At 35.6% G+C, this 23,359-nt stretch overlaps 1 protein-coding gene across 8 annotated transcripts in view; it reads left to right on the top strand.

Annotated features, from left to right (window-relative positions):
* The window catches only part of Trps1 (transcriptional repressor GATA binding 1), a 228,205-nt gene that overhangs the window by 108,150 nt on the left and 96,696 nt on the right, over positions 1-23,359 (top strand). For 7 of the 8 annotated variants that reach the window (XM_051202667.1, XM_051202664.1, XM_051202666.1 and 4 more), the window contains one exon: positions 17,673-17,705. The exons of the other annotated variant lie outside the window; for it this stretch is intronic. In XM_051202667.1, the coding sequence (XP_051058624.1) occupies positions 17,673-17,705 (33 nt within the window). The remainder of the gene's footprint in view (positions 1-17,672; positions 17,706-23,359) is intronic. 8 annotated transcript variants of the gene reach the window in all.

The raw sequence follows: 23,359 nt of genomic DNA, 5'->3' as shown, positions 1-23,359 counted from the left end.
GCCGTTTCGTCATATCTAATTTTGAAAGAAATAAGAAGGATGAAAACTTGAGCCTAGAGGTATGGGGTCAACAACTCAGGAAAGCCAACAGAAGCCAGAAAAGCTGAGGCCTGACTAAATTCTTACACATCTGTGGAATTTGAAGGCCGCAAAGGGGGGGGGTCCCTTCCAAACATCCTGCTCCCTTCATAAGGCCATGGAAATGGTGCTCCAACTTACTTATTTTCTCTGAATGCCTCCAGCTCTGTTGAAAATGTCTAGAGTCGTCCTTTCTTCCTTCCTTCCTCTCTCCCTCCCTCCCTCCTTCCCTCCCTCCTTCCCACCTTTCTTTTCTTTTTTCCTTCCTCTGTCCTTTGGGCTTCTGTCTCCCAGAGGACACAAACCTGCTTTAAATATTCCCCAAGGCCTTCCTGGAATCATTCACATTGAGATTAAGGGGAGTGCAGATTTGTTGCTTATTGCAATGGGAATCACCTGTGCTGGTTTCCTACCAGCTTTTGTTCAGCCCACAGAGAGGAAAAATCAGAGGCTTGTGTGTTTCCCTCCTGGTACCATGATTATTTTGGAGTAGGTCATATTGTAGGACTTAAAATTGTTTAATTATAGCACTTGACAGTTCTCTCATAGTAATAATAGTTAGCACTTACACAGCCTGTTTCATCTTCAAAGCATTTCACAAGCACTAATTAATTCTCACAAGATGCCTGGGAGCAGGCTTCATCATTCCCATTTTACAGATATGGAAATTGATGCAAGCAAGTTAAGAGTCTCACCATAGGCCAAAGTGGGAAGACAGAATCTAAGTGCAGGTTGCAAACTTAGGAGTGGCTGGCGCCTAAATCCTTTTCCTTAGGCTTAAATCTGGCCTCCTCCATTTCCCTGCTCATCTGTTCATATTTCTTTCTTCAGTTTTTTAAAGGTCTTGGTAATTTTTCCTCTTCTTCTCTTTAGGGAGTATTTGTTTAAAACTGCTCCAAGAAATGCATAAATCATCTCAGTATTAAAGCTTTAAAGACATAATATGTCTAATAAGGACATGAATATTTCTAAATGTCAGGAAATGAATTAGGCTTGGGTGAAAGAACAGATTCCAAATTACATATTGCCTGATAAATATTGCATCCACAAACAACAAAAATAACGATAGTAATTAGTTAACATTACCATATAAAGCATGCATTTAATATGAAACTGACCAGGCATTTTTGTGTCACACTGACTGATGTGTGCACAGTTCATACTCTGACAAAGGAAGAGGCTCATTTGAATTGTAAATCGCCAACATGGTAAATTGTAGATTGCAATAGCAAGGCTGTGCTGTACTGTGATAAATTTCAAATACAATATTGGCCAGGCTTCTGAACCTTGCAATGTTCTTCTTCTAACTGGTAATATCACTATTAATATCTTCTGCAGATGATGCCTAGCAAGTTGTTCTACATATGGAAAAGGCATTCGGTTATATTGTGGCTATCACAAGGCTCTATGTGGCTTCTGTGACCTTTGACATTTGTTTGTGTTGTAAATCAGTGTTCCTCATTTTGGGTCCAGCTGTGTGGATATGCAGGTCTTGGCACAGTTTGTGTCTAAAAATTAACTTAATAAATATTGTATTGTGAACAGCAGTTTTGGCTAAAATGTGTCAAGTGCATCTTAAAATGGAATTTTTTTTTTTAACAAAACATCTCATCATAATCCTCAAACACACCATAATAAGTGTTCTCTTAGAGCAGCCTTTCCTTTGACCAATGAGGATCCAGAGATTGAGTGATGCTAATAAGGACTGGATTCCAGACAAGAGCAGCCTATGTATAGTAGTATTCTCAAGTGTCACACTTGACTTCTGCATGCTCTTTGTTTCCCTAATCATCCAGTTTTCATGTTTGAGCGCAAATAAATTGCTCTTAGTGGAAGGAGTAGAATTTTATTTTTTTGTAACTTTCTTTTTATTTACTATGTGTCTTTCACATCATGTGTCTTGATCCCATTCACTTCCTGTCCCTCTGCATCTGCCCTCTGCTCTAGCAGCCCCTCAAAAAACTTTGAGAGAAAAAGGGGGAGGGGGAGAAAAGGAAAAAATGAAAAAAAAAAATCTCATCAAGGAGGATGTATTGTGACATAGTGAATTATGTAGTAAACTGCTCTGGCTCTGTCCATATAATTTTGCTTGCAAATGTTCAGTGCAAAGAGTCACTGGTCTGGTTTTCGGCCTCCAGTGTGTACTCCACTACAGATATTGGGCCCTCACTGGAACTCCTCTTTGTTAGCCTCCTGTTGCTCTGTGTTATGGAAATCTCACAGCTTTGCATCTGTAGCACTGGTCCCTTCATGTGCTCCAGCAGATCACAGATGGAGTGAGACTCCCCCCCCCCACTCTCCCCCAGTCCCTGCCCATCCAAGCCTGGACAGTGGTTTTTCAAGTTGATGATGTGTGTAAGGAAGCATTCTGTTGCCTTTGCATAACCAGCAACTTTGATTGAACTAGTATAATGATTAGTTATTGCTTTCTGCTCTTAAGTAGGGCATGGTAAAATCATTAATGTCTATTGAATGCGTGGATGGTACAAGTGCAGATCTTGTGTTTTGGCAAGAAAGAATGATGGATGCTAATACTATACAGGGAAAAAGCAAAACAAAACCTCTCAAACTATCTCCATATATCTGGTAGTCCTTGGTTCAATGGCCATGTTAATCTTCAGGTAGTAGAGTTTATTTTCTACTATGACTTTTTTACACATATTCAGAAATGCTATTAGTTGGTTTACTTGCTTGTTTACCAAGAATGCAAGTTTATGGAGAATGTTCCAAATTTATCATGCCATTAAAACAGATGGCTACATTTCAACTTTAGTGAATTAAATCTTATATGAATGTAAAAAGTTTGAAAACTGGAAGAAGGGTCCTCAGTGACTAAGATGTTAGTGTTTCAGAAAGATTTGGGTGGGGGGTGGATTCAACACATTGAATATCAAACTGAGAAATTTGTAAAGTATTTAGGATAAAGACCACAATTGATTTTTATGTAAAGTTTAGAAAATTTGTTTAACAAAGACAATTTGTAGCTCTGGGAGGTGATGATGCAAGTCTCAGAGTCAAAGCACTGGGAGACAAAGACAGTTGGATCTCTCTGAGTTTGAGGCCAATGTGATCTACAGAATGAGTTCCAGGACAACTAAACTGTTACACAGAGAAATCCTGTCTTTACGAGAGAGAGAGAGAGAGAGAGAGAGAGAGAGAGAGAGAGAGAGAGAGAGAGAGAGAGAGAGAGAATTGGGCTTAGATCCATGAATATAGATGGATCAAAAATATGTTTTGTGACCCAATTAATTAATTAATTATTATGTTAAATCAGTGCATCACTGAAGTAAAATGTTTGTTAGTGCATGTGGCATTTTTTGTGGTTATGAATATAACCTTACTTTTTAGTTAAATAACTTGATCAGAGAACTGTTGAGGTGAATTGTTCAATAGTAGAATATCAAGATCATGATGCAAATTTTTTTCTTCAGTCCTTCAAGGATGTCTCTTGAGGCTAGAAATCATGACTGTATTCTTTGTCACTGCTTTAATTCAATTTCTTTTAGCCTCCTTATAACAGAAATACTAATCATCAATAGATTTATTTAACTTGTGTGTGTGTGTGTGTGTGTGTGTGTTACAGTTATAGGGATCCATAATATAGTGCACAGTGTTTAGCAATTGCCTCACTGCATTTTCTTCTTAACCACATTCCTGCTAGCATTTGATTGCAACATCTGTGTGAGGTGATAAAGTACTGATGGGATGTAGCTCCTCCTTTGGGTTATTTTGTGGAGAAACATATTAGGATTTTTTTCCATGGTAGATTTCATAACCCAGGAAAAGTAATAGTAGGTTCTGAACTCTATTTGGAGCAATGGTTGGCCATCTGTATAATAGAAGGGGTTTCTCTGTCAAGAGGTGACATGTGGAGTGGGAAGGCTTCTCTTGCCAAGTGACACCTAAGTGCCATTTAACAGAGGCATACTCTGCAAAGGCTATGAAGGACAGCCTTTCTGATGCTAGACATTAGCTCATTGAGGTCTCTGTGATCATGTAGCACAAGCAGGAAAAGTGGAAAGAATGGTTTTGGGAGAACTTGGAAGTGACAACAATGTAATCACTGATGATCAAAGTGTGAATTAGAGTACAGCAGGGTTGTGTTAGGCTGCAGATTAGGATCGAATTGATCAAACTTATCATGACCTGCAGCTCTTTATTCACAGCCCTGTCAGCAACCTTCCCAATGGACCTCACACTGTCTCCTAATTGTCCATTGGCTGACAGATCTACATTTTTATTCTTTAAATTTCCAGCACTTTTGACAGTGCAAGCCCTCAATAAATATTGGCTAAGTGAAACTTTAAATCAGGAACTAGGAAACTTTTTAGGTCCTTACATTTTGTTCGCTGTAACAGGATATGATATTTTTAGTAATCTCAAGCAACTGCATGCATGTCCATGTTTTCTTTTCCTGTGGCTTCTTTTGATGCAAACTGGCACAGAATGTGAATAATTTATAGTATCTGATGTTGTGTTGACAGCTGTTGAAAGATGTAAAAGTTTGGATGCATAAGAATGGAGTTTCAACCCGAGATCTACTACTGCATAATTGCTCAGTGGCCATGAAATGCTTATTGTATTTTTCTGACCCTCTGATGGATCCCATTTGATGTAGGTTTGTTATTCATGGCCCTACTAAAAGTACAAGTTATTAGCTAAAGACATTAGTATGTACATGGCATCTAACATATAATATATATTCAATAAGGATTTTTGATTTTCAACCCTGATCCCAGAATAATGACTGCAACTGCAAAGATGTATTGGAAGACTCACATTTAAGTTTTCTCAAATTGACAAATGTTACATATGGAAATCATATATAACATTCATATATTGTTCGGAAGATAACCAATTATTTATCAGTCTCAAGCAACTTAAGAGTCTGATAAAAGAGATGCCCCCTGTTATTCATATATCTCCTAGAATGTTCCCACAACACTGTCATTAGAGCCAAAGTATCCAGCACTTGGGGGATTGGAAAGACTTGGAAAGCAAAGATTTTGTGACATTGTCTTCTATTCAGATAGTGTTTGGAATATAACATGTCTTCATTGCTATTGGCTGTGGGTTACCTGAGTACAATGGCATGAAATGCTCCTATATTCTTTTGTTACTAGTGCCATCATCACTTAGACATTCCTGCATCATTACCAAAACCTGGATTTCAGTCACTCCACTGAGCACATATCATTTTCCCTTGGACTTTATTGATCTGCTGGGTGACATTCAGACTCCTGTGATTACAGTAAGAGTCCTGAAGATGGTGCCAAGAAAAGAAAACAAACTAAAACAGCACAAACATTTGTTCTAGACAGGATGCATACTGAATCCTTATCATGAACATTTTTTCCTTTCTTTTTTATCTATTTATCTGCTACTTTATTTTCTGTTTCTAAAAATGGACGTTTTTCTCATATAATAGATCTCAAATAATTCCCTCCCTCTACCCCTCCAAGTTTCTCCTCGAGCTCCTCCCCCAATCTGGTGCCACTTCTTTTCTGTCTCTCGTTAGGAAACAAACAGGCTTCTAAGGGAGCTCAGTAAATTCAATAAGACAAGACAAAAAGATTTCCATCAAGATGGAAATAAGTAATCAAAAAGAATTACAACAGCCCAAGAGAGGGCCCACACTCAAGAATCCCATCAAATCACGAAACTGGAAGCCACATCCAAAAGGACCTATAGGGTAAAAAGAGAGAAGAAAAATCATGTAAATAAAATAAAAGTAATGTGATTAAATGAATAGAAATGCTCTGACAGTATGAGATTATGTACCTCCAAATATGCCATCCAGTTCATTATCCATGGGCCTTCTCCTGCCGGACATGCAGCCTACCCTTGAGGGTGATTTGTTTACCCAGTGGGGCTCCTTTGGAGGAGACCAATTTTCCTTTGCTAGTGGTTATCAGTTGGAGCTTGCTTCTGAGTTAAGATGTATCCAAACTCCTTTCAGTGCTAGAGCCCTACCTGTGCAGACACTATGTGTGCTGTCTCAGTCTGTATGCACATTAATCATGTCCATTCACACAGTCTTATTTTCTAGGTGTTTTCCATCCCACCCCTTTACATAGGGATCTTCTCAGATCCCTGATGAGAGTGATTTGCTGGAGTCCTCTCTTTTAGGGATGCATATTTCAAGGTCTCTCATTCTTTGCATAGTGTCTGGTTGGAGGTCTCGGTATCTGTCCCCATCCGGTTCAGATGGAAGCTTCCTTGATGATAGCTTAGTAAGGTGTTATTCATATCTGTCTTTTTTTATGGCTCCCATAAAACTATGCTGCCCCACTAAAAATAATACAACTGTCCTAAAATGCAGCCCGGTAGAGTCGAGCCAGTAATGCAGTTCATGACAAATTTCCAAATTTGTTGGCAAGACTGTCTGTAAAAATGTGTCATTTGCACATCTTGTTATCCAAGCAAACAAAATACTTAACCATGTAATAATATAGAGTATTAAATCCCCCTGGGAAAAGAGTTGGTTTTAAATACTTTGAAAAGAAACTTTCAAGTTAGTGATTTACACAGTTAATTATAAACAACAAGCCTTGTAATTAAGTGTTGCCATTTTGGGTGGAATTGGTTTCACCCTTCACTAATCCGTCTCTCCTTGTCTCTGGCCCTTGAGAGATTATGGGAAAATGCACACGATGAAAAGTTTAACTTGTCAAGTTTAAATTTAGATGCAAAGTCCGGGAATATCAAACACAGTAAGTGATAATTATCACCACCTGGAAATAATTTGTACCACTGAGTTAAGGAAGGAATTCTCCTTTTCCACTGTTGAGAGTTTTTAACCTCCTGATCACCAGAGCACTCCTGCAGCTCACACTGGTGTGTCTTATGGTTCACTCCCAGCAGTCACAGCAACAAGTGATTAGCAAAACACTGGAGGATTCTTGCTAGCTTTGTACACTGTGAGGAGGACTAAGCCAATCCCCAAAGGAAGGTGGTTCTGATTTGAAAGTACCCAAGTCAGCTTTGTTACCTATTAGTTCAGGTTATAAATTGCCTGGATTTTCTCCTAAAAAATGAAAACAAAAACATCAGTGATAAGTAAATAAGTTATTAAGTTACTGCACTATATTACAATGTCACACATTTGTATTTTCTCTTATGTTAAAATTTGTTTTGGGACATGGGAGCATAATTAATGATCAAGGACATGTAGTCCCATGCAGGTTAGACAGATTCTTTTAAAATAATAACTGTATACTTAAATGATATTCCACATAGTTCATCTTCAGACACATGTGTTTTTTCTCACATTTTTATTATCCAGTTGCTTTTTATATATGATTGAGTTGCTTTTTTATGGTTATTAGTGAGATTTCTGTACATTTCTCTGCAGACAAGAGTAGATTTAAAAATTTTGAGTGTTTATTAATATTTGATTTTCATTCTCATTTACATGTATACTTTCAAAAACAAACTTTATATAACAAATAAACCAACACCCAACTATAAGTGATTTGAGGTAAAAGAGAAAAACAAAAACAAACAAAAAAAAAACCCCAAAATAACCCCCCAAAAACCTAACCATATAAAATCCTTATATTTAGAAAAACAGAAGTATCTGAAGGTAATTTCCATTAAATTAAAAGAAGAGAAGTCAACAAGTATATGATTTAATAACTCTGCCTTGACCTAAGAACAGGGAGGGGGCAGAGTGTCATGTATGTGAACTCCTTCTATTCCTCTGAATAATCTTTTGGTCACAATCATGGACTTGTGTGAAAACAAACATGTATCTCTCTCATAGATGACTTGTACTCTTATTTAGAATTAAATATAAAGGACAAATTCTCTAATATAACATCTTTACATTTAAGTTTATGTTATATTTCTAAATGTTGAAAGCATTAAAATCATGCCTTTTTTATTGTTTTTTGTCACCAAAAATAATAGCAGTAATTGCACCTGTAGTTAAAAAATAGTAAATTACACACAGTATGATAGGCAGTACCAGGTACAATATTACCTCCTGAGCTAATATTCAGAGGCAAAGAGTGAGCCCTGTAGCTTCTTATTAACCATGATAAGGGAATAAGCTATGATCTCAAAGTGCTGATGAAAATGAGTTCTTTGTAAATTGGGTAAGTGGTACTTCAAAATGAGGTTAAATCAAGATTTTCATAACCCAAGGTAATTTAAAAATACTTATTGCAAATCTAAGTTTAATTGAGCAAATTACACAGAACTATGCCTTTTACCAGGTGGTGGTGGTGGCACATGTCTTTAAGCCCAGTACTTGGGAGGCAGAGGCAGGCACACACTCACATACACACACACACACACACACACACACACACACACACAGAGAGAGAGAGAGAGAGAGAGAGAGAGAGAGAGAGAGAGAGAGAGAGACCCTTGAATTTAAAGGCAGCCTGGTACAGAGAGCTAGTTCCAGGAGATTCAGGAGAGACTTCCCTTTTCTTTGTCCTAGATGTATCCTTTACACTGATTGATCCATTAGGCTTAATCTTTGAATACTAGTCCATGTTATTATTTTCTAGTTCATCTTAGGGAAACCATAGGAAAAATATACCTATTAAATTTCTATGTAGTGGCCAGCAATATATATATATATATCACTCACAAAATTAGATATGATACCTTTGAGCCTGAACTACTACTAAGATGCTAATAGCTCCAGGTATTGTTGATACATCTTTGTCTTTGTTTTGGGGTGTGTGTGTGTGTGTGTGTGTGTGTGTGTGTGTGTGTGTGTCTGTGTGCACTTAGGTGATTGCATAGTGTATGTATGAAGGTCAGAGGGCATCTTTATGGGTAAATAAATAAGGCTTGTGTAACAAGTGGTTTTCTTCCCCGGTTGTTTTCTGCAAGGTTTAAAACAACAGCCATAAGGACATGGAGGGGTATGTAAAGCATAGTGGCAGAAGTCTGGACTAATATATGTGAATGACCATCTTGCCAATTTCCTTAAAACTTTTTGGTAACATGAATAATAAAAACCAAGAGACAGATATTGGGGTTCAAGCTGAAGATCAGAGAAGCCACTAGAGAGTTCTCACTTCTACCAATGCTCAGACCAAAGGCGCGATCCACTGAACCTCAGATTGCATCTCTAGACTGCGTTGCTCTCCACCAAGCTTCAGAATCCCAGACTGCCTTCTGAGACTGCACTGAGCTCCTTATATACTCTCTAGTGCTGGGTTGAAAGGCGTGAGCTCTGTTTCTGTTTTAGACTGATTCAGCGCACATAGCCCTGGTTGTCCTTGGACTCACAGAGATCCATCTGCCTCTGTCTCCTTAGTCCTGGGATTAAAGGTGTGCACCACCACCGCCTGGATTGTTTGACAGTGGCTAGCTTTGCATTTCGATTCAGTGACTCAGTGACTTTATTAGATCATAAACTATACTTTTTCATTTACATTTTTAAGGCTTAATATATTTCTTTATGGAATTCAGAAAGAAATATCCCAACATATGTTTAAATTTAAAAAGAACTAAATGACCTATAAAGCTGGTTATTCCCACTGTTTACCCATACTATGATATTTTGCTCTGACACTGAGGAAATAATGAAGGACTTTCAGAGGAAATCTCAAATGGCAACTATATTTAGTTGGTAGTGAATGTATCCACTTTTGATTTTATAGGGAAAGTAGATACATGGTTTATACCGAAAGTCTTAACTTTTAACATGCTGATTGTAGGACATGGAGAGATACACAACGGTTAAGATACATTGTTGCTCCTTTAGAACTTTGTTCCCAGGACTTGTGAGGTGCCTGACCACCTGCTATAACTCCAAATGGAAGGGACCTGATGACTTCTGTTCTCCAAGTGAGCCCACGTCATTTACACACACACACACACACACACACACACACACACACACACACGCAACAATACTATAATAATTGTGTGGGGATGATTTGTTGTAAGTTTCAATGTTTCAGTATTTCATCTTAGTTTATAGTCTTCTGAAAGCATGTGTTTGTAGAAGAAGAAAAGAAACACAGGTTAAATACAAACATAAACCAGAATATGTGATGCTATTCAGCTCTTGGCAATTGTTTTAGGTACTTTGTGTGCTACATTATGAAGCCTGGTACTTCTTTTTAGAGACTGGGAGGGCATGTCTAAGGTCGAATCAATGGATAGAGGTCACAGCAGCATATACTTGTATGGATGGGACTGTCATTATTCAATTTGTGATATTTATTTATTTAGGTGTTTTTGAGACTGGGTTTCTCTGTGTAGCTCTGGCCATCCTGGAGCTCACTCTGTAGACCACGCTGATCTCCCACTCACTGAAATCCACCTGCCTCTGCCTCCCAAGTGCTGGGATTAAGGGCGTGCACAACCACTGCCCAACTAATTTGTATTCTTTTAAGAAGCAGCCAATTCCCTCCTTTTAATTTCCAAGCTAGAATTGACTTTGTAATTTAAATTTATCATTATGTGGTGGTTTATAACAATGTGCCTAAGTATTAAAAGGGGCTGATTATGATATGTTTGGAAATATCTCTTACAAAGGCTAAATGTCTTTATCTTCTTAAATATTTGCATTTCTCTGTGGTAAACATATTGTCCGACAGCCCCACACCTTCAGTTTGTTTCCTTTTCTCATATAGCATCTCAGTTCTCAGCATTTTAAGATTGACGATTGACTTTTTTTTTTTTTTTAGATTCTACACATAAACTCGATCATATGGTACTTTGCTTTAGCCTTTAGCCTTTACTAAGGCATTTCAGATACCAAACCTAGTGCCTGATCAAAATAGTCAAAAATACAATATTTGCAGAATTAAATTTTAGTGAAACATAACTAGAAAGATGCCCTGGGTTTGTAGAATCTCCATCTATTCTCTGATTTACAAATTTTCTTAGTCAAGTATTTCATCCATTGTTACCATGTATGGTAAAAACTTCAGTGTGACTTGATTACAACTCCTGTCTAGACTAGATAGACTTGCTTTGTAAATGTTGGGCTGGTTGTAGCTAATTTCAAAAGAAAAAAAGAAAGATAAAAGAAAACACTAAACACATGTACTGCCTCAGATGGGATTTGGTAATCAGTGGTTTGTTTTGCACACTCCTTGACTCTTTCAGTATCTTTTCCCAGAATTTCTCAATGTCTTCTGTGTCATCAATCACCATAGACCTTTCCGGCTATTCACAGGCAAGGAATGCCTCAGATTTCTTCATCCTTCACCACAATTCCCCAAGACCAAGCAGGAAATAAGTCCTTTCTCACTTCCTCACATTCTCTGTATGTCCTTTCATCCTTTTTTCTTGTTTTTAATCCCATTCATTTCATCAAGTCCCTCTAAACATTTCACCGTGCACCTCTTATCAATCTCTTTGTTACCTTCATTCCCATGGCTGGCCGCCATTCATACCTAGTATACTTTCTCCTGGTCTTTATTTCATTAGCCTTTCCTTTTTTGTTCTCTCTCTCTCTGTCTCTCTTCTCTCTCTCTCTGTCTGTCTATGTATGTGTGTGTGTGTCTGTGTCTGCATGTATGTGTATGTCACGCCAACATTTGCTTTTTTTTTCTGCAATGACTACTTCATATTGCTAAGCGCAGAGAGAGTGAGCAAGCAAGGCAAGAGGTGAATACTGAACTCTTATGGGGGACAAAGCTGTAACTATTGATTATGCTCTGATCTTTTCAGGTTTTATCTATCCATGGAAATCTGAGAAGGCTGGAAACAAAACTGCCCCTGTTTGTTGCTACATAGATAGGGGAGTTCTGATTTGTGATTCCTTACAGAGATTCTGACAAATGCAGAATAGATGATAGTGGTCATTTGAATTTTAAAGAGAAGAGACATTTTGTCAGGCTCTATTAGTGCAAAGAGAAGTAATGTCAACTGAAATACAATGCCACCATGCCTCATATTAATTGAGACCAATTATCCTGAATGGTGGGTAGATAAATTTCCCCTCATCTGTCCACTTTTCTTTCATTGCCATTTTTTCCCAGGTCCATTTTCAAGTGAAAATATAACAAGTTGAGTAAAGGGAGCGTTACCTCTCATGGCTTCAACTTCACTAAATGTGACCATTATTGCAATTGAAACTTAGTAAAGCAATGAGTAGATTAAAAACTTTATTTTCTTGCTTGTTCTAAGTTTGGTATGAGTTTTTCTTGTGTTTGTATTTGTGTGCATATGTGTGTGTGTGCATGTGTGCATGCCTGCACGTGTGTGTGTGTGTGTGTGTGTGTGTGTGTAAACTAAGCATAGAAGATGTTAGGTGAAACTGAATGCATCATTTTTTTTTTTCAGAAATAGTAGTGTTCTTATATTTTCATTTTTTTTCTGATTTTGACAGTCCCAAAGCATTTTTTGAATAAGCTACGTAACTTTAAACATTAAAACTCCATTTTTATTTTTCTGAGAAATTGAAGGTGAAATATCTGTTTATTCGGTCACTCATATAATCAAAAACTTTTCTTCACCAAATTCTTGAACCTGTTAATGGTGAAATTGGAATTTACTGTGAAACCTGACATGCCTTCAGATCATATACGTGGATTGTAGAGTCTTTATTTGTTCTAACAGATACTGGATGATGAAGGTATTACATGATAGACACACTTCAGAGGCAGATGGAAAACATTATAAAAGTCAGAATCACACTATCTCTCTCATGAATTAAACTATTTGACTTCTCTGCACTAAAATTAATTGGTAGGAAACTAAATCTGAGTTGGTGTTCAAAATTGGGCTACTGCACAATGTTGCAAGTGTCAGTTGGCAATTAATTCTCATGTGATTATCTAATTTATTATCAATGCAAACAAATAGTTTGGTTCTTTGCCACACAATTTAATGCTGGATTTCTTTTGTTAATGTGCTAGAACTAACATTTTATCTTTAGTAGAAGTTGATTTCTCTCTTCTTCATAGAGAATGGATCGATGACTTTTAGTTTTGATATGTTTTGTTTTTAGTAACAGTTATTCGTCATCACTCTAACTTTCCTCCTTTTCCCCCTTTTCTTTCTTGTCTCCTCCTCTCACTCCTCCACAGTTCTTCCCCTTCTTCTATCTTATCCCTTTCTTTTTCTCCCAGCCAATCTACAATAACTTCCTTTCTAACACTTTTTGTTGTCTTATCTAACTATAAAGGTGGTATCTATCACGTTGGAAAGTAAGAACTTTAGAAGAAAGCATACATAGGCATACATGGGTTCACAATACCGGTGGTGTGTGTGTGTGTGTGTGTGTGTGTGTGTGTGTGTGTGTTTGTGTGTGGTGGTCTTGGGGGTTGCCATGTATTTCAAAGTCTTCAATTAAAGGAAATGAAATCCAGACCATTATAACATTACCACTATAAACAATAAGATTCAGAGTGTACTTTATTTGCATGTTTCCATTTCAACCTGATTTAGCCTGACACCATGTTCTTCCCTGAGTGCACAATGCAAACATTTCCTGTCCAATTTTATCTCCCTGTGCTAATATACTCATTATCATTTTAGATGAAAAATGTGCTGAACAGAAAGTTACTCTTTCTGTAAGTAATATCGTTGTTGAAAGTAATTAAAGTTTATTTAGATGTCTGCTACTTTAACACCCTCTAGCTTTCAAAATATGACTATATCATTCTTTGTTAGAAGTTGCCGTGATATGGGAAATTTTGTTACCCTAACATTGTAAGTCTTGGGTTGCATTTCCCATTGAGACACAAAATGTGGTGAAACTGATATTAAAATTATATTTAATCCTCATGGATATGTTAATAGTCATAGCTTATTATTAACTACTTGTAAGGAATAAGGTTTTTCCTCCCACTGCCTGGTCTTGTCCCGCCACCATGCCAGCCCCAATTAACACACTGAGACTCTGTATTTCATATAATGCTGTTGGCCAGGTACTAGTTTCTTATAGGCTACCTCTCTCTTAATTATTAACCCATTTCTGTTCATCTAATATTTCCATGTGCTCTTCTTACCGGGGAGTGGGGCAGGCATCTCGTCTCCCCAGTCTCTCCATCTTGACTCCTCCTTACTACTTCCTCTTTCCTCCTTGTCTCCTTGTCCCTCCTATCTTCCTTTCCTATTGGCCAACAGTGCTTTATTCATTAACCAGTATGAGAAATATATATTCATAATGGCATCTCCCATCAGAAATCCAAGCTGAAATATCGAGAGAAGAAGGGAGGAGTCAGGGAGATGCCAGTGTCACCAGAGAAGCATGATGTGAAGTCAAAAGCCATGGGCCTTGTGGTGATAAAGACATTAGTGGGAATAGACTAATTTAAGCAGTAGGAGATAGTTAGTAAAAGCCTGAGCCACTGGTGAAATGTTTATAATTACTAATAAGCCTCTGAGTAGTCATTCAGGAACTGCCCGGAGGAGTTAAACGTCCAGATGCACTTCCTGTCTTTTCAAGGACCCTCTCCTTCTCTCTTTTCTCATCTGAAATCTCAAATCTCTCTCCTTCACTGTCATATACCCTTTTTTTTTTTCTTTAAATAGGGATATCCTAACAGAGCAATTATTCAAAGGTGATTCTAAATTTCATGAAGGCAGCAACTCTGCAGGGGTATTTGAGAGGATGTCTGAATCTGTTACCTGGCTCACTGAAGGCATTAGTCTATTTAATGAAGAATAACCTTATGAGCTCCTCGTAGTGCAGCAAAGCCCTGTTCTTTTCTAAATTGTATTCTTTATCTTAAAAGTAAAAAAAATTATATGCAGTCACAAAGCTAAACTAAGGTAGCATATAACCTCAGGAAAGATTGCCCAGTCACAAACATTAGTAGTTAAAGGAAAATTTGTAGAACATATGGCAATCATGATTTTACAATGCTTGATCAGTACATGATGTTCACAGGTGTTACTAACAATTCGTAAAACTCAAATGTGGTACGTGACTATGCTGGTCAAGTCCTGCAACGTCTCATTGGTATCTATTTAGGAATTAACAACCTTGGGATCTTTTGAAATCATGGTCATTTTTAGTTTTGTTTGTTTGTTTATTTATTTATTTATTTATTTATTTATGTTTTTCAAGCAGGGTTTCTCTGTATTGCTTTGGAGCCTGTCCTGGAACTAGCTCTGTAGACTGGGCTGGCCTTATCCTCTGCCTCCTGAGTCCAGGGATTAAAGAAATGCACCATCAAATTCCCAGCTCATTTTAGTTTTAAAAAGGAGTTTTAGTTGGAGCCAACACAAACTGGATATAAATAGTTGTGAAAATCTCTAAAATAAGTGTTTTACACTTCTCTTTTGGAACTAACCATGAACATAATATAAAAGAAGCATTTGGTGCTCTTGTATCATTTTTGTTTTTGTTTTTGTTTGTTTGTTTGTTTTTCTTTTTGCATATGGGAAGTTTGTTTCTGGGATGAGGAGATGTCTCCATAGGCATGGTTGTTTCTGCCCTATGTAGAACACCTAAATTTGGATTCTCAGAGCCATATAGTTAAAGTAGAATGCCCACAGAATCCCCAATATTATCCTCTGACCTCCACAGGAACACTAAGACACATGTACCACTAAGACACATATAAGCCTTTAAATAAAATGTTCACTCTAACTTCTCTCCCACATCACTAAGGTAGGAAAAGCAAAATCAATTTTGGGAGCTGGAGAGATGGCTCATGGTTAAGAGTCCTTGTTGCTTTTGGAGAGGACCCTAGTTTCGTTCTGAGTATCCATATAGGGTAACACATAATTGCTCTTAAGTCCAATTCCAGGTGCTATGATAAACTCTTCTGGTCCCCAAATGCACCCCTTCTCAATATACACATGTGCATACACACAGAGACACAATAAATAAAATAACTTTCCTAAAAGTTTTTAAAACTTTAGATTTTTTTAAGTGCTACTCTATAATGTGTTCAAGATGTGGGCACCAATATAACAGTGAATCCACAGTAGATGAATATGAAGTTGCTTTTCTGTATCCTTACTTTTACCGTCACCACTTTTTAGATGGGTTATCCTTAACACTGGTTAAAGACAGTCTTGTGAATGTAACTGTGCGCTAGAATATGCATTCTCTTTTGCTAGCTCCATATCAATGTGTACAGTTCCTTTCTGTGTATCTGTTGAGGAGTCCCTTAAAACTCTTTCAATTTAATGTTGTGGGGTGTTGAGTTAGCAATACTTCTTCTCATAGGATTTCTTTATGATCAAGTTTGTGGCACTGTCCCCATATGTATAGTGAGAAAACCTTATGTAGTTTGATGAAATCCAGAGTATGTTGAAACACCAAGTATACAACTGCCCCTAATAAACTATTTGTGATATACCTATATGATTTGTTACTTAGACTAAAATCTGTCAGATGCTTGTAAGAGAAGTTTTAATCCTTTTGGTCTTTGTACACTGACAGTAATACTCTATAAACAGTAGAACTGATTGAACTTATGAGTCCTTACTTAACCAATAGTGTAATCTTTCTAAAAAGAAGAAAATATTTAAATTATGAAATGAGTGTACAGCCACTCATAGTATTACTTACACCTAATGAACATCTTTGATCACTAATCTTAGTCATATAACATTTTGTTGACCTATATTAAGATATCTTCTGGAAGATAATTTCATTGCATTTATATACTGTGTTTTTTTATATAGCATAGTAACAACATTCTGTATTGCTTTATAAGTTTTTATCCCATATTTTTATTGAGTTGTTTTGACAGCAATGCAAATGACATCACATTTTAAACCTTTATTGTTAGCATTTTGAAAAATTCAACCATAAATAAATATTTGAGTTATTAGAAATGTGCTATAAATATTTGACATGGTATATTTCTGAAGAATAGACAAGATGGCCCTTTGAAAGTTAAGTCTTCTCTCTTAATATACATACTTAACATCTTTGTGGGAAGTAAGGTTCTAGTCTCTTTTATTTTTTTTTTATAATTTTAAGAACTGAATCCTAGTAATAATTAAATGATAATGGAAATCCAAGTGTGGATAGTGTTTTTAAAATGCTTAAATAAAAAGAGGCTTTCTAGTTGATCTTGATTTTGTTTGTTAAAATTACATGTATCTGTGTAATAGAATACGCCTTCTGTTTTTCTTGCCCCATAACCATGTGTACAGTTAACAGTGTTAACTGTCCTTATAGATGCATTTTTCTCTCTCTCTTTTTTTTGTGATGACAAATCCATTCTTAGAATTATTTCGGAAATTGAATGGATAATACATGTATATGTATCATATAGCCTATGCCTTCCAGTTGGCCAACAATTCATTATAATCTTAATTGAAAATTATCTTGATAGTTAATTCTTGGACCAGAAATGAAATTACCTTGTATATTACCACAATTTAGCTGGAAACATGTCTGTATTTGCAGATGTATTAATATGACCATGTTCATTTAGGTTGATTTACCACATATTAATTTTTTGGACCTCAGAGAATCATTTAAATACACAGGCTAGATCTTACGAGATCCTTTTGTGGTTTTCCTAACCCATTTGCATAGTGTTAGTGACAACTCGCCAAGGAGTTTGCATGAGCAGTGTTAAGAGAATAGATATACAGAAAATAGGAGTTCCATATGTGTTTTCATAATAAACACATTAGAGAAGAAAAGCAGAGCTGTCACATGTCCCAAATCTTACCATGGTGCATCTTTCTAGGCTGTGACAATCTCCGGAACACCAAACAGGAGGGTAAGTCAACATTGGCATCTTTGATGCCTCCTTCGTGACTTTATCAAAGCACCTTAAACCCTTCAAACTTGCTGCCTCTTACTGTTCCTTATGCTTCTCATCTGTTTCTGTTAAAAGTAAAGCTTGTGGTTAGCAGTGTGGTTGGGTCTATGGATGGTTGCTGAATTCAATCTTTGCTTTGCCTTTAAACTGAGTACGAAATCTTGGAACAGTAAAGTCAATAAGGTTATCATAAGCGATTGACTGATTGCAGTTGAGTCAACGTTCCTGAACAGAGGTTAACTTGGCTACTCCATAATCAAAAGAACAATTTTAAATCAACCCATAGTTGTAAGAACCTAGAGACCATCCAGAATGGAGGGCATGCAAAAGCAAATTCAAAGCATGGATACTTGTTCTAATAAATCAAACTCCTCTTGTCTTATTTATTACACAGAAATAAAACAAAGAAAAAATAACCATTTACTAACTTTTGCTGTAAGAGCAGTTTTGGATATTATCAATGACTTTTAACAAGTGTGTATAATTTTGTACTGATGAATTACAAAGTATTCAGATTTCTCTCCTTTCCTCCTTTCTCAGCCCTCTTACTCCCCCTTCTTTCCCTCCAACTCATTTCCTCATCCTGTTTCTCTCCTTCTTCCCTTCCTCTCTTCAGTGCTGGGGATCAAAACCAAGATCTTGCTTATTCTAGGGATGCTTTCCTTTGCTAAGCTCTGCCACTTGCCCACTTTCTGCCCTCCTATTATTGTGTAGTAGAGTCTACCCCCTTGACAAAATCTCACATGTTGCTGTTTTTAGGTTCAATATTTGCTGAGATTTAAAAAGTCAAATAATGTATACTTTCCTCAAACTTTACATAGCTCATACACACTTCAGTTTTATCTTTCTTCATTTTTTTTTTAAATCATGAATCAACTGAACACTGACTTTGAAAAACACTTCTTTTCAAAAAATTCCCCTTGTTCAGGAAACAGCACACATTTTATAGTGTGCTTAAACAATTGAATCTTTTGCTGGTACAAAGTTTTAATTATTAGATAAAGCTCAAAACCAGATATTTAAATTATGTCTTCTATCTATATTGAACTTACAACATAGGCAAAGCCCATAAATGCTATCACTCTTTGATTTTTCTAATAGTTGAAATACATGATACAATACTTGCATTATGGTGACTTCAAAATACAGCCATACCTTAAATTTGATAGATTAAAGATCCATTTCCCAATGCCTTATTTTACTTAGAAATTCACCAGCTATCAAAGGATTATTTATTAACTATTCAAGTGTGTGTAACTTGACAAAATATTTAAAAAATGATATAGGAACATTTGGACAAGCATATGATTTTTTATTTGTTATCATCATAGATACTAAGAAAAATATTTTCAATTATATTTATAAGATCATATTTATTTATTCCATGAGACTGCAGATAAAACCGTGTAAAACTAAATAGTATTTAGGCTCATACTTACCATCAATAAATTTAAGTATATATTTGTAGTCTTTTCAAACCAATATTATTAAAGCAGCTGTAATAATACAAACATTTATCTTAGTTATATAAGTCTAACTTTATAGTTTTTCCTAAATAATTCTGTATTTTAGGGTCTAAAAGAATTGTTATACATTACATTTAAATGTTTGAAGTCAGTTTACTCTCTTACAAATCTGGGATTCTTAGAATTAATATAATTATCTCTAGTATAAATACTATGAAAGTGAGTAAGATGTTATGCAATTTATTAATATATTTTACACATAAAATCAGTATGGACTTATAATGTAAGGGATGAAATCATTTTTAGATTTGATAAAAAGAGATTTTGAGATTTCTATCATTTAGACATCATGGTTCGAGAGCAAACACAAACAACCCCCAGGGTCAGACCTGGACATTTTGTTCTGTTTTTTTCATGCATGTTGAATTTGTTCTTGCACAAGCCAATCAATACCAGAGGTCAGCAGAGTTTTGTTTCTGTGGTCTCTCACCCAAGAAACAATAGAGAAGTGAGAGAGAGATCATCAGAGGTAATCACACTTTTCGTCTTTTCTGTGGAAATAGCTTATTTGCTCAGTGTACACCAGGACAGAACCAGGCAAGTAGCTCACCATATGGAACCAAACACAGTTAGCTACGAAGAGAGATAAAAACACTGAAGCATGTGTTTGCTCAGGTCCTATTCTTAAGATTCATCTTTATGGCCAAGGAAAAGGGACTTTACCTCTTTATCCATTTTGGGCTGGTAAGGGGAAGCATGCACTCGTTATTGATAGTGGGATCTCCATAACTGCAACATCCACATTAGACAGCTCTTTTCATGTAAAACATCAAGAACATGGTTCCTTAAGGCTTTCATATTTGAAAAAAAAAAAAAGGATAGTCCTGTTTGCTATAGCAATAGAAATTTAAGCTTTGAATTATCAAGTCATTATAATAACTATTTTTGTTTATCTATCTGTATGTGTGTGCATTTTTGAATATATATATATATTATATATTTAGAGGCCCAAAGATAGTGTTGGATTCCCTTGAGCTGGAGTGACAGGCAATTGTAAGTAGTCTGACATGTTGCCCTGAAACAAAATCAGGACAAAATATTAAGGGGTGTTTTAACCACTGATCCTTCTCTCCACATATTGCCTTAGCATTTCTTTTGGACAAGAAAATATTGAATTTATAATCTCACAAAATCAGGATTTGTTTTTGGTTTTTTCCCCCCACATACAGGCTAATTCCCGAGGTCTTTAAATAATCCTGTAAGACATTTTAGTAAGTCCCACTCTATTTAAAACAAAACAAAACAGAACAAAACCTTTCTTTTCTTTTGCATCACGGGAACTTTATTATAACAGTGCTGATGAATAACGTTAAGCTAATTTTACAATACAATTTTATATTTTATGTTTATATTTTTAATGTTACAATGCATTTTAATGTTTACCCCATATTTGTTCAAGTTTGACTTTTAAATATTGGAATTACTCGGTTTTTTTTTGTAGTTTCAGAGATCCCAGTATAGATCCCAAGAGCATATGTCCATTCCCCTGCCACAAATATACAAGGAGGTAAAATCTCTTTTCTTTGACCACAGTAATGAATAAAAATGCACCTGATGTCTTCACATTATCACTTGGTTCATTTGTGAGCATGTTAGTTGTCTTCACCAAGATTCTAAGGTTAGTTTCAATACGAAGGGCTTTAGGATACATGGGCTGGGATAACAACCAGCCTTCTGTGTTTTCTATCAGTATTTTGATTGTTGTTATTATCTTGTTTATTTCTTTGTGTTTTCTAGATCACAGTGTGTGTGTGTGTGTCTGTGTGTATGTGTGTGTGTGTGTGTGTCATTCCTGAATTTACACCCAAGGATAATTGTCTGGAAACTAATGAAAGTATAATAACCCCCACCCCATATAATTAACACTGCCAGTCATAATCAGGACATATATTAATGCAGCTCTTTTAGAGGATTCCCACCACTTCTACTAATGATTTTACAAAATGGTCATGATTACATTGACAGTGTGGAGGTATGTATATTAATCTAGAATCTGCATCTGTGATTCTTCCTTGGCTGAATTGAATGTTTTAGGCAAAATTAAAAAGGGACTTGGAATCCCATAGATTACTGACAAAATATCATTATGAATTTTACAACAGTGATATTATGAAAGTTATAGTCTCCATTATTTTGTTCTATATAAACGTCTAAAATTTTGAAAACTCATGGCATCTACCATAATTGATTCTTCTATTTAAGTGTAACTGATTTGTCTTGAACTGCATATTTATAGAATATACATTAACTACTAATGCCATTAATGAGGAATCAGGAAGTTAGCCATTTTTAAGAAAAATTGTAGGAGCACATTTTCCTAAGGCCTTGAGATTTGAAAAAAACATTCTTATTTAGTGTAGCAATGGAAATTGAAGCTCTAGATTGCCAGTGATTTTAATGCATATAGAATTAACTGACATTTATTTCGTATAGATTTTAATTATATTTAAGTTATTATGAATGTTGTCCATAGAACTTTGGACAACCATTTTATACTTAAAGTTATAAGAAAACATGCTTGCTAAATTTTATGATCAAATAATTGGGTATTTTGATTAGCATAACTTTTATTGTGTATTAAATGCCTTGGGATGAAAAATACCCACATTTTAAATTACAATTCAATCTTTTTCTTTATTTACTTATTTATTTATCTTAACTAATGATCGTTTATTGAAATGAACATCAAGCCACTAAAGGAATTATCTTGAAAGAGATTCTTTTTTATTAGATTTTGTGTTATTTCAGGCCCCTTAACTAGAATATGATTTCTAAAGGCAACATATTTCAAATTTACATTGTGGATTTCAAAGTTAATTAAAAATTTAAGTTCAAAGGATTATTATAATGAGAACTTATGAGAGTGAATCCTCCCAATAATATTGTTAAGAAGTTATATTCATTTGAAGGATGTGTTTTCACTTTGTTTTGCACAATATGTGCCTTTATGACTGAACTTTCATTTATTTCTGTGACACATTTGGTTTTTCTACTGTCAAGTTCACTGCCTCTGAAAAATGTATTATAGTTAAAAACAAGAACATGAAAAATGAACAACAACAACAAAGTAGCCAGGAAAGCAGAATTCTAAAATATTGCCATAAAAATAATACATCAAAGAAACCTTGATCATCTTTTGATCACAGGAACTTTTTTTTAACATGCACTAAATGCATGTGTTGAACTGTTGGCTAATATTTAGGAAAATACACAGGGATATGATATAAAAAATATCCACTTAATGATTTATAGAAGGCTAGTGATATCCATGATTGATAATGCTTTACATGATCTATCAATGTATAAGGAGTTTTTAAAATGTGTATCTGTTATAGCTATTCGAAAATGAAGTTACTGTTTAGCTTGTAGCTTGTGAATATATACAGGGACAACATCACCATTGATTGCCAACTTCTTAACTCTATTTCTGGTTCAGATGATCACTGCTATGGCTTATTGTATTCTCCAGTTATAATAAATAAGCTCATTGCCCCCCAGTATATTTGTCCACTTAAATTAGATGGATTAAGTTTTTTTTCTGAGGCCATTAGATTTAAATTTGGGGAGCCTACTTTAAGAAAAAATAAGTCATAATTGTGCACATGTTACTAGACTACAAATTAGTTTTTTAAGTAAGATGGAGTCAACATAAATTACAGAATTACACAATCTGATCAACACAATTGTTAGAAAATAAAAAACATAACACACTTTTTAATTTGTTCAACAGCCACCTTTTAAACCCTTTTCTCTCATTTTGCTATCTTTATTCTCTTTTTATGTTATCTTTGAACAGCAAATTTATACTGCTTTCTATGGGTTACATATCATCTATGCAATGGGCTGAATTCCTTTGGCTTCAGAATGACTCTTGTCATGTAACAATATAACAAGTCTTTAAAATTGTCACTGTCTTTGGTAACATTGCTTTCAGATTTGTATCATAAATGACCGCCAGATCTGTATATGGTTTTCCTAGGACTGCTATTGTGTCTGTGCATTTCAACCATTCTATACCTTCTGCTTCCAAGAGACATTTATAAGGGAGATCTTGTGGAATCTACTGTAACAGGATCTAGACTCTTT

The sequence above is a fragment of the Phodopus roborovskii genome, unplaced genomic scaffold (assembly GCF_943737965.1).
Source record: "Phodopus roborovskii unplaced genomic scaffold, PHOROB, whole genome shotgun sequence".
In the NCBI taxonomy this organism is placed as follows: domain Eukaryota; kingdom Metazoa; phylum Chordata; class Mammalia; order Rodentia; family Cricetidae; genus Phodopus; species Phodopus roborovskii.
This window is presented reverse-complemented; position numbering and strand designations above follow the sequence as displayed.